The sequence below is a fragment of the Uloborus diversus genome, chromosome 1, assembly GCF_026930045.1.
Source record: "Uloborus diversus isolate 005 chromosome 1, Udiv.v.3.1, whole genome shotgun sequence".
Classification (NCBI taxonomy): domain Eukaryota; kingdom Metazoa; phylum Arthropoda; class Arachnida; order Araneae; family Uloboridae; genus Uloborus; species Uloborus diversus.
In genome coordinates this window covers 70,066,048-70,079,358 of record NC_072731.1, presented here as the reverse complement: position 1 = coordinate 70,079,358, position 13,311 = coordinate 70,066,048, and the positions used below count along the sequence as shown (strand labels likewise).

Below are 13,311 nucleotides of genomic sequence, written 5' to 3'. Positions count from 1 at the left end.
CTGTTGACTGTATGTGGTTACGTTTCTTTTTTTTTTCTTTCCATGATTTTTTTTTTTCAATGCATTGACTCTAAGTTGAACAGAGAATTTTATGCAAATAGCTTTTTTCTCGAATGGGACTGCATTAGAAACACTGACTTTTCAGGCTTAGAGCGTTGCATCCATTCTTTCAAATAGCATCTCTATTAATGGATGTTCTTACCACGAGAGTTTTAACGCCCAGTTTCCCCACCAGATGGAGATACCTTGGCTCCATTTGATGCGAAATTGATCTAGTTATTTAATTTTACCAAGAACACTCTAAGAAAAACGAGTGATCGAGGGATCATCTACATGCAGCACCTAATAGTACGACATGGACATTGTCAATCTTTCCCGTCTTGAAAATCCACCGACTGGAGCCAGAACTGAACCTGCGTCTTTGGACGTAAGAGAAAAGTGACTAACCACTGCACCACTATGTCGGCCAAATGCAAGTACCTATGTAGATACGATTAACCATGATAATGATTTTGCATTATGAGAACGAATAATCTTTTTCAACGATTTTTTTTGTGTTAACACTTAAAAAACACTGATGAGTACATACAAAGAACGTTTGTAAATCTCATGCATTTTAAAATGTTTATGCGTTCCTGAAATTATATTCATGTTCATCAGTCTATTGCATTTTAGGAAATTAGTTTGTAATAAATAAATTCGAAAACATTAATTGCTATCGGGAGAGGAGAACATTATTCATCATACACTTCGCCAAAACAAAAATTAAAAACGCGTATCAAATAGTTTCATGATAAATTAAAGCTAAAGTATTTTCCAAAAAAATACAAGTATATTTTAATGAAACTTGCTGAAAAACAGATTAGTTGTTCGAAAGACTAAACTGAACGTAAACAGTAAGTACTAATACAACATTTTTAGAAGATTTGTTATTAAAAGCAGTTTATCAACATTGGAAAATAAGTGAAAGAGATAAAACGTAATTTCAAGAGCTTCGGGAATGTAATGTAGTTTATTAAATAAAAAGAGAAGTACTGGCATTGTTTGCAGTGCAAAATTGGAAAACACTTTTATTGAAAAACATTTTTCAATATAACTAACTTCGGATTTTATTTGTGATTAATAATTCCTACGCCAGTACCGTAAAAGCGTTTCTAAAACTTGTTTACGCGATTCAATGAGAAAAATCTGACTTTTAAAAAGTTTATCGCATTTTGGAATGTTTCCAATTTTTTTTTCGGAAGTGAAGTAATTTTAAAAACGATTTCTGTAATAGTTCCACTTAAGGGAAATACGATAAGTTACGTTTATTTTACACCATAAAAAATCTACCAATAAGCAGCAAATAACGCATGCTATCTTTGTGTTCTTGTTTTTTAAGTACTTTAAGAAAATGAATCATCAATTAACGAAAGGTATTCCAGTTCGCTGACTTAAATTTAAGAAAAATGATCTGAAATCTTTACTTTGTGTAACATTTGAACAAAATTAGTGCTTAGTGTAAGTAAAGCATAAGTAGTCGAACAATTAACAAAAAAGGTTTAAGATTTGTATTGCACTAATACACTTGAAAAACTTAAGTTACCAAAAAGTAAACTTGTTCAATATAAATAGCTGGTTGTAACTATTAATACTTTGGATATTCAGTAGTTTGGAATATCTCTTTTTTTTCTTTCTTTAGCAAAGCATAAACAGAAAAGTATTTGTGGAAGAAAAAAAAACATTCAAAACTTAGCCTCTATTTCATTTACCCTTGCATGGAATTGATGGTGAGCATTTTTAGTCCAACACATACATTATTTTCACTTTAACAAAAGCAAAAAAAAAAGGCATGTTATGAAGGTCATTTGCTGATTCGAGAGATGATGGCGAAGATGATTTAAAAAATGAAACACTTCTTTGGCATTTTAATCAAAATCTTTCAAAAATTTTAAAAATTCGTTTATGATACAGTTGTTCACTTGAATAATTTGTTTATTGATTTGGCCAATGTTACGTAAATGCATCATTTTATTTTTTTAAGCAAACATTATTTTTTACTCACAAAACTCTTTTTGTGTGTTAATGAATGTAGTTTAAGCATGCTTTTATGAAAATAATACCACATTATATAAAATGTCTATAGTTGGCTTGAAATGGGTTAACAAAAGCAAATAAAAAAGGCATGTCATTGAGGTCATTTGCTAATTAGAGAGATGATGACAAAGATGATTTTAAAAAAAGATACACTTTTTGGCATTTTCACCAAAAAAAATAATTATTGTTGCTATAACGACAATACGTAGGCAAATAATAGTAACTAAAATTCACATTCTACTGTAGATGTGTCAGGAAAACAAAGCAAACGCGTCATTGAAGAAAGAGGAAAAATAAAATATATTTCCTTATTCCAAGAACTGTGAAAAAAATTCACCATCCCTTCGTGGTATTTGTCACACGCTGTTGAAATAAGCATACATCCATACCTTCATTCATTCTCCCTGGGGTATTTCCCAAAACTCATTTTTCTTCATCACGAATCCTTCGAATTGGCTCCTCCCTAAATCAGCTCCAACTTCTTTAGGATTTAGGAGGAAAAACAATAAAGTGAAGAGGAAGGAGTAGAAATCATTGATGAGATCTTGGAATGAGATCATTATTTCGGAACCATCAAAGATACATTCTGTTAGCTCATGCTCTATTTCTCCTCAAAATAACTGTGAACGGAATTTATCTGAGCAAATAAGAAACTTATATTTTTATGCATTTTTAACATTAAAAAAAAATCCGATGATTTATTAAGTAGGGAGAATGTGGGACAAAGTGAATTGGTAAGATAACTGACCTTTCGACGACTTTAACGAATAAATTATTTAACTAATTAATGTGAGTGAGTAAAAGAGTGAATAAATAAAAAAATAAATGTATTTAAAAATAAATAAGTGAGTTACTAAATAAAGGAATGTAAATGAATTATTTAAAAAAAGAACATGTAAGTGTTTTAGTAAATGATATAGTGGGTAAATGAAATAAGTTATTTCACTTCGTCCCATCCACTCTACGTGATCTCATCGCTACGTGAGCAAAATATTTGAAATATAAATAAGCTTAATATTATATCAACTAATATTGCACCGCATATTAGAAGGTCTCAATTCATATTTAAAATGTTAATAGCAAGATGTTTATCATTTTATAAAATCAAAAACAATTTTTGACTCACAAAAAAACTTTACAAAAGAGATTCCATTTTTGAAAATTGCCTATACTATCATAATCTTAGAAAGTATTTTCTTCCTGACTGGAATCGACTACACATGCAACTGCATTGTTAGAATATTACCAGATAAGGTGGGGGTAAATTCAGAGTAAATATTTCACCTCTCAACTTTGCTCCGCGATTTCGCTTTGCCCCCCTTTCCTACTTAAAATTAAAAATAAAAAATCTAAAGAAACTTTTTCGTTTTTAAACACTTAAAAAAAATATTTTCCTCACTATTTGTCCAGTTGAGTAAAATTCTAATTTATTTTTTCTAAAATTAAGGAAAAATATTTCAAAAAGTTTAAGGTTTAAGAGAAAATGGATAGCTTTGTTTAAACAATAAAAAATGTTCCAATATATTTCGGAAATTAAAAAGCTGCGAACATTAAACATAAACACTGAAAGCAAAAGTGATAAAACGCAAAATTTATCTTAAAGAGTTATCTATTTCAAATTAATAGCCCTTTTTTTCCCACGAAACCAACTTGTAATTTATTCATTTTACAGCGTCCTGCAAATAATTCTCGTCGTATGTTGTCTGATTGCCATCGATTATTAAACTTGTACTTCATCCTTTCGAGCTTTAAAAATTGTTTCTTTAAGTCGAACACATATGGTGCTATGATGCAGCAACGACGGCCATATTCACTAACAGAGTTTAATCTTAATCTGACTTTCGAACGGTTTATTAAACGCTTCTTCAGCAAATCAAAATGGATCGTTTCCCAGTTTATGCTTCTTCCTTTGATTCAACATAACTGGTAAATACAACACAAAGACAAGCCATTAACACTCATCAACAATGAAACGAATGGACTTACCATGAACGTTGTTAACGTCTGTATTGTAATTACACCTAAGCATTTTGTGCCAAACCATGATAATTAGATGCGATTGTTGAAATTTGTCAACAATTTTGTGTAAGTGTCACTAAGTTACAGTTCAGTTTAATTTTTTTTTGCCGCAATCGAATATTGACACGCACTTTCCATATTGACTTCACCTGCAACTGCTCAGACAAGTTGAAAACATAACAGGGCCATTCCACGAAAAAGCATCCATTTTGTGCTGCACGTGTTACAAAGTATTTCTAATTTAAACCATTAATTTCAAACGGTAGCAAGCAAAATATTTTTGCTTAAGAAATCGCAAACGTATGTGTTCTTCTGATGCAGAAACTATTCTTTACCTACTAAAACTATTATTTTTTCGTGAAATGTAATAGCGCTTACGTGGGGTACGAAATGGCAGACTTTCCGTGGAATGGCCTGTCAGCAATTACGATGAAGTCGTTTTTCAGTAAATATACGTCTGTAGATTATCTATATTTTTCAATGAAATATGTTCGTTTTTCCAAGAGATTTTTACAAGAAACATATTCTTGCATATGAATGAATTCAGTAAAGTAGTTGATCAGTGTTTCTAACTACTTACGAAGGAAGGCTTAAAAATGCTTAGGAGAAAAAACACATAAGGGAAGGTTGCAGTCAATGGACCGGTTCCATGACTGGACTGCAAGTCAATACAAAGTTTGAGCCTGAACTACTTCCTAAACATAGTCAAAATTGCTAGGTGGTCCCATAACGGCAACCTTTCCCTATGCAAATTTTCTATCAGTAACCATATATGTGTTGAAATGAATTGATTCAGGATTATTCGTTTAGAGAAGATTTCACTATTAACGTGATAAATCTCTTTAAAATTAAACAAACTTTAGCCCTCTTGAGAGTAAAGTTAGTATCGACATTATATCTTTTTCAATCGAAGAAATTATGAAATAGAATTCTTAGCGTTACACTGTATCCTCTGAAAAGAACATGCAAGCAATAATGTAAACGGACATTGGGCGCCAAAATATAAGCAGTGTAATAAAAAGGGATCGATCGAAGCACCTCAAGGTTACTTTCCTCCTTAGTAGTAATCATCTAACAGACGCAATCAGAGACAGAATTTGTTTTCTTATTACTTAGTATTGGGCTAATCCAAGGATCCAACTAAGCAAATAGTCTTGTCCCAATATACTTTCAGATTAAGTACACCCAATAAAAGACATGTATTTTTTTTTCATTTATACAATCACAAAATGTTTGAGTTAAATGATACAAACATCGAAGGAAAACCAGAAGAAACTAAATGTTTACATTGTCTAATTGAATATCCTCAAATAGCGTAAAATACAATAAAATATCTAAAATGGTGTGCAAGAAAAATTTATTAGTTTCCTAAAAGCTTTTTTTTTTCACTTTCTGGATAAATAAACGCCTTCTATATTTGATCTGAATGATTTTGTACAACGTGGAAAATTTTATAATTGTCAATGATTGGACACAAAACGAATTTGAAAATTCTTTAGTTTCATTACAGTGCAAGTTTCTAAAATTCTCTTCGCATGTTGCAGTAGAAATTCTACCTAAAAACAAAATACCATGTTCTGTAAGATCGAAATAAATAATTTTCTAAAAGCCTTTATATAAAATTCCAAATAAAACTCTTAAGGTGCACTTGAATTGCGCATATCAGTCTGGTATTTTGCAGTTGTTAAAAAAAATAAATAAATGAAACAATAATAATAATGTTTTCTCTTGCACATTGCGCAGCAAAATCGAGAATCATTTTTTAATCAAGAATTATTTTTGGTTTTAGAGTTCCGGGTGGGAAATCTCATTCCCTTGCTTAAGTTTTTTTAAATACTTTTAAAATACCGTTTATTTGTGCCTACGCAGTAATTTGAGGCACATGTAAGTATTCAACTCAAAGATTAAGTTACTTTGAGTAAGCGTGTACTTAAAAATATGAACAAATTGTTGTTTGATTTCATATTTTAAAGATAATAGTTTAAAAAATGCTGACTTTTCATGATTATGATCAAATATTATTATCTAAAAATAAAAGTAGAAAATAGTTCCGACGTTTTGAAAATAGTTTTCGTTTGTTTTCTCCAGCAATGATTAAAACAATATAGCAATAATAAAACTAGAAATACATTTCTTCGTTGACATGACACTCGTAAAAAAAATATTTGAAAAGCTCAGCAAGCAACAGCTTTTATTTCTAAATTTTTATACCAATTTAATCTCGTTTGCTTCCAGTTTTTAAAATTTTAAGTAATTTTTTTAAATTAAAAAATGTATATTTAATTCAAAGTATGTTTTATATGTGCTCCACAGTCAAAGCATCTAACTCCTTAAATCAAAAATATGTTGTTTTATTAACTATAACTTTTTACACACTTTGTGTTACGTACGATAAATTTTGCCAAATACAGTCGGGCCCGCTTTATAGAACTGTCAATTTACCACGAAAAGAAATAAATAAAAAAAAAAGTGGGATAGTCCATTAGCCGGGATCAAAATAAGGAACGAAAACGATTTTTTAAGTTGAAAATTTATGAAATTAAGTGGGATTATTCCTTTAACCAATATTCTAACAAGAGGACTCGAGTGCATCTGATTAACTTTCTAATTTTTAGTACGTAAACTAAGACTTAGATTTGACAAAAATAATAAATTAATATTATTTTTTAGAGCATACAAAAGTAACAAAAAAATCGAAAGCCAAAACCAAAAGAAAAAATCTTAAAAACACAAACTGTTACAGTCAATAAAAACATCTAAAAACGCATCTTCAATATGAACGAAAAACTGTTAATGTTATTAAAGAAAATACCTTGGACTACAGAAGTTAAGCGAAAATATTATAAGGCATATTTAAAAAAAAGTTTCCTTCGACTGTATTGGTTATCAGTAATTAAATAAAATACATGACATTAAGCTGGACAGTAAATGTAAAAGCGGCTAAACCCCACCAACGTATGAGAGGAAAAAATCTAATTTCAGTCCTACAGGAATCCTAAATGGCAAACCGAAATGTGCTAAGTTTATTACGTCTCCAACAGAAGGTGGCTGCAATCGATTGTAGTTTAGAAAGGAAAAGGAATAACCAGGAATCTTCTGTTCATCACCAATTACCACTAATGGCATCTATCGGATTACTTTAAGCAGAAAGAAAACCAAACGTTTCTCTTTCTCGTTATACGTTTTAAAATAAATCCAAAGGATAATTCTCAAAGAAGCAGCCCCCGTAAAGATTTCCCAGCTGAAATCTTCACTACAAGCTTTATTAATGTTTCACATTGTTGTGCCCAAATGTTAAAGATCTTTTTACTTCATTGATAATTTACTTATGTTGGATTAGTTTTATACGTAAAAACTGTCAACGAAACAGGTAGGTTGAACCGTAAGAAACTACATTTAATTACACTTTCTTCAAAAATACCTTTTTTCCGTAGTTGGTTATTGCATTTTTATTGAAATTTGTCCATGCATTTATTTAATTAACTAGTAGCTGAATTAAAATGAAGTTCTTCTTTTTAAGTATTTAGACGTTTTTCAACGCAGTGCCATAGTCGATAAATCAAGTTAATTCCATGATTTGGGTCCCATGTTTGAATAACATTAACACAAGAGAAGTGTTATTGGAAAGTTTCACTAAATAAATAGCACACATTGCCGGACTGCTAGAAGATGGTGTTTATTTTCACAATATTGTGGGGTTTCATGGTGGGTTTTCTTTAGTTGATTGAAATAATATAGGAAGGAGAGAACAAGCCATATACAAAGTTCACCCTCGCGTTTCGGGGGTTAGTAAAAAATTGAGGAAAAAAAATGTTTTTTGTTCATTATTCATCGTAATAGCTCAGAATGAACTGTAAATTTCATAAATTAGTTAGCTTACTATGTGCAATCATTTTTCATACTTTTGAAAAGGTATCACTGATATTCACGAAAAGTATTTCTTTAAACACTACAAATTTTATTTGACGGTTTTTTGCTCATAACACACAAAGTTTCTCATCAAAGCTTACGAAACTTTAAGAAACTTGACAGAATATAAAAGAAGCATAATACTAAAACTTTGAAATTAAAATGTTTAAAATTTGATAAAATAAGGACATTTAAAGCAATTAATCTGTCACTGCGCATGCGGGAAAGATAGTAATTTATAACTTTCTTCATCTAATACCCAACTGGATTCCTCAACTCATAAAAAATTTCAGTTCAATATCTCAAAAAATTAGAAAGTTATCAGCAAACTAATGATCCGAATTCGAATAACTCTCGGATAGGCTAAGAATCGCGAGGGATCGTTCGCAAATACGCTGTTTTTATCAAGAAACACACTGAACGTTTGATAGCAAGTGTACAAACTTGCAAACAACCCGTCATGTTTCGTCGACTTCCCAAGAAATTTTGAAATTGGGTTCATTAAATCGCTGATAACTTTCTGAATTTTTAAGGCATTGAACTGGAATTTTTTTATGAGTTGAAGAAGTTAGTTGGGTTTTAGATTATGAAAGTTTCAAATTGCTATCTTTCGCGCGTGTGCAGTGAAAAATTAATTGATTTAAATGTTCATATTTCATCACATTTTAAACATTTTAATTTCAAATTTTAGTTCTATGCTTCTCTTGTATGCTGTCAATTTTTTTGAAAGTTTCGCAAGCTCGTGTTATGAGTCAAAAACCTTCAAATAAAATTAGTTTTTAAAGTGATGCTTATATTTTCGTAAATATCAGTGTTACCTTCTCAAAAGTATGAACAATGAGTGCACGTAGTAAGTTAATTAATTTCAGAAATTAACAATTTATTCTGAGCTATTAACGATGAATGATGACCAAAAAACAATTTTGCTTTCCTCAATTTGTTTCTGACCCCCGAAACGCAAGGTTGGTATAATTTTTATTGTAAAATGACAGCTGGAGCGTACTTTTTATGTGACAAAAGTTTCAAAGCAATCGGCCCTTTAAGGTTTAAAGCTCCAATATATTTTTAATTCTTGGTTGTAAATGTTTCAAAATTTTTTATGATGGAATTATTTTTCAATATAGATATTTTCCTAAACACAAGTAAGGTGACATAGCATCCATATAAAAAGTTAGAATTTGTATTTACTCATTTTTTTCCCTTGCTTCGAACTTTTTTGCTTCAATATTTTAACTTTTATTGACTGTTTTTGCTATTAGGAGTATGCATTTGGAACTAAAAGTTCCAAAAATAGTGTTCTTCAAAATTGAACTTGAACACGTATAATATATGGGCAGTAAGAAGCAAAGGAATGTAAGTAGACATTTTCAAGTTTACGGAGAAACGCGTTTAAAGTTCCGGTTCTAAGTAAGCTTTAATTGAAATTTTTCTTTAAATGAAGCTGTACAGCAGCACCACCCGGACTATTAGTATTACCTCTTGCATCAAAACAGAGGAGTGATTCACCTATTGTCTGACCACGGATTGTATGGAAAGACAAACATCCGTTTTATAGCCGAAATGAACGAATCCATTTTTTTTTTTTTACCGATGTCAGCTTTTGCAGAAGAAGAGTCTCATTCAAATGAGTGGAATACCGGCATCAAATTTTTACTTTCCCCCCCTCATCCAGATAGATTCGTATTATCTGGGCATTTGAAAATTCCATACAATCCGTGGTTGGGCAGTACCATTTGTACATGTTACCTTCAAATTTTTTATTTTTGGCACTTGCATTCCTTTGCATCTCACTGCCTCATACCTTTATTCGTTGTGCCATCAACTAAAAAGAAAATTAAAGAAAAACAATCTTGACATCAACTAAATAAAATTCGTTTCAGCATTGTTCAATATTCACAACATATTTCTTTAAATAAATTAAAAAAAAAAAAACAGCGGAAAATAAAATGAAACAAACAAAAAACTTCTATGTATTATTTCTGCCAGACATGCATTAAAGATAGCGTTCTTTTTCCTTACAGACTTCTCTGCGAGGAAGAATGGTCTTCATGATTAAACTTCCGCCTGGTAAGTTTACTTTTTTCCTCATTCATCTTCAATGTCGTAAACTGTATGGGGAATGCCTCGAAAATCCTTACTTTTGGGAATATTAAATAATCTATTTCGGATGGTAATGCATTATTCTTGTCTCTGCAAGCTTTTTAAGCTGTGCATCGTCTTATTTGATGGGGGCAGCTTTGCGTGCATGAACGAAAATAATTCTCCTTCTTTGTAGTTATTTGAGCTTTGAGAATTTTTACTTATTAAGCAGGAACAAAGGAATCAAGCTTCACAGTGTTTTTTCTATACATCCTAATGTGTACAAAATGATTAGTTTAAGTATTTTTTTTTTATCTTTTCAAGAAGAATTTTTCATCTTATGCGCATGATATGTAGATTAATTAGCTTGTCTTTCAAAGAAGTACAAATATAAATTGTAAAACGCACATGAGCTGTCCTTGGATTTTGCTTTGCCTCTTAAAAATACAAGTATTTTTCTTTTTTTTTCTTCGTTATTAAACCTCAATCGCGCGTAAGATTTTACATTTTATTTTTATAATTGTTCAAGAAATATGTTACTTTACTGTTGACATTTCACAAATAATACGCGAGAAAAGGAATTGGAATCAGTGTAATTTAAGAAATGAAACCTTTAATTGTTTCATGTTTATACACTATATATTATACACCATATTTTTTTTTGTTCCGTTGCTGAAAAAAAAGTGTATGAAATTGATGCAACATGTTTTTTTTTTTCGGGAAAGAGAGAGCAACAAACACATATTAACATACTATACTTTTGTTAAATTTATCGCATCTACATACTTTGCTTTTCGTTATTTGGTAGAAAACAAGCCATAATTTATGATAAAGATGTTATCCAATCATAAATTAGAAGGAATTATGTTTCTAATAAATATTTCTGAAACTATTAAGTAATGACTTAAAAAATATCCAAGTTATTATTTTGTCACTAAGATACCAGAAAATAGATGTAATATTTTTTTAAAAAATCATAAAATCAATTGCATGCATTGGAAATAAAAGCGGATAAGTGCTAAATACTGTGCTTGAAAAAGTTTTTCATTCAGTAAAACTGTGAAAAATAAATGGAATGTATCAAACTTGTTTTACATTAAATTAAAGCAATTTTTAAGCTTCTTGAAAAATATTATTCAACCAAAAAATGTATGAAGATACCTTTATTTCACTCACTTGTTTCAAAACATATGCTGAAATGTTCAGCATTGGATTGGATTTCTTTATTTTTTGCAGCCAATGCAAATATGTTAAGTTTAATTCCTTCTAAAAGTATATCCTCACCATAACTACCATTCCCAACTTCAAACATAAAATTGAATCAAGATTTCCTTTATCCCATCCTAATGCAGAGTTATGCATCCCCACTATATATTCATTTCCTCTTCCAAAGATGAATTCCATCACCGGAGAAGGGAAAAGTGGAAAAGACTATAATTTTTCTCAGGAATCGATTGTCAAGAGGTCTGAAGTTCGCTTCATAAATCAAAAGACCAGCGGTTACTTTGGAGAACGGGTTCAGACAGAACTTCGCATCAAGAGCTTTAAATGGCCAAGAGAAATATCTGACTGTGTGCGCCATGCCAGGAGAGTTTTGCGTGCTTCACGGCACTGAGCTATTGAGACACTTTGTCTTTGTTTATTTTATTTTACGATAATGGTTTTGCCTCCGTTAATGGGGACTGCTCATTATACTCCTCGTAATTTTGTTCTCAGAGAGTGGAAATAAATGGCTCTCACTGCTGTAAAGGAATCTTTCGCCTGACTTTATTTCTTCCATCCACGCTTTTATTCTTCACTAAAACGGGAAAGAATTGCAATTTCACTTGTTCGAGCGTTTGTTCTGACACAAAAACTTCCCGGAATTTGGATGTCTTCTACTTTTAAATAGTTTTCAATGCATTCAGAGAACTATTAAGCGGGGAAGATGATTTGAGGATACTAATGCATTTTAAATTACGTTGGTAAATTATGGCAAATGAGCGGAATGTTAAGTTTTCAGTGTGAATTGAGTATTTACCTAGTTCAGCCAAAATTTTGTATGCAAAATCTTTGCTTTGAAGTACTAAAAACTTAATGTGTTACTAATACTTTAATATTTTTTTCATTCGTATTGCCTTAATCTACTTTTTAACAAAAGCTTGAACTACTGCGTTTAATTGTTTGTTCGGTTTTTCTGCGTTGTGTTAATTACCTATTTTACTTCCTAAAGTCATTTTGTTAATGATTTAAGTTCGTATCTGTTTGCTTGCTGATACTTCTTCGTCACACTTTAACAACATTCAAAATGAATGCTTCTGAAATGCTGTTTCCTAAAAATTACTTAACTATATTTGCATAAAAATTACGAATAATCCAAACAGAAATATCAAGACCCTAGAATAAGTGACGTACCAACGAGTTGGTGGGAGTTAAACTTGGCAGGGGTGCAACAGCATGAGTGAAAATATTATGGAAAAAAGTATTATAATTTTAAAGCAAATACTTTAAGGATTTTTTCATAGAAAAATTAGTTACAAGCTAAAAGGAAAATATAAACATCTCCTAATGCTGAAAAAAAATATATAAAACAAATCAAAGAAAGACGAGCAGTCCTTGATTCAGCTTAAAACTTCTACACAGAAATACCGAATTTAGGGAATTTTAGAGACGACCTTCCGCCCCGGATTATTCCTCGTTTTCGAAAAAGGGACGTCATTTTACTTATTGATAAGAAAATAAATAGTTTGAAATATTTTTCAAGTACGATAAAAGTATACAAGAGAAGAACACTAATCCGACCAACATTACAAAATTGTATAAAACGGGTTTTAAAAAGACTTCAAATATCTTCTAAAGAAAATCTCCCTAAAACATCTCTTTCTAAACTTATCGAAGGTTAAATTTACGATTTTGGAGCTGCAACCTCGATAAGTTTCAAGAATGTCTAATCCCCCGTAACATCAGTTAATATCGGCTAAAACGGCGTTTTTAGAACCCACAATTGCTAAAACAAATGGGAGTAAAAACATCTATAGCCGCCTCTCCCTAAAAGGATCGAAGATTATCTACAATTGTTTTTAGAATTTTAAATCCGAATAAACGACGGGGAAGGTCTCCGAACATCTTCTCCCTCAACACTCAAACATTACCAAAGGTTGTCTAACACTGTGGTATTAAACTCCGAAATCGAACATTTTCCTGGTGAATACCCTTGTGCCCCCTATTTCTGAGAGGGTATTTAACTTA

At 30.9% G+C, this 13,311-nt stretch overlaps 1 protein-coding gene across 1 annotated transcript in view; it reads left to right on the top strand.

Moving 5' to 3' along the window:
* LOC129234640 (para-nitrobenzyl esterase-like) overlaps positions 1-13,311 on the top strand; it is a 213,782-nt gene that overhangs the window by 95,020 nt on the left and 105,451 nt on the right. The window contains 1 exon segment of the mRNA XM_054868676.1: positions 10,026-10,071. Coding sequence (XP_054724651.1) covers positions 10,044-10,071 — 28 coding nt within the window. The 5' untranslated portion in view covers positions 10,026-10,043.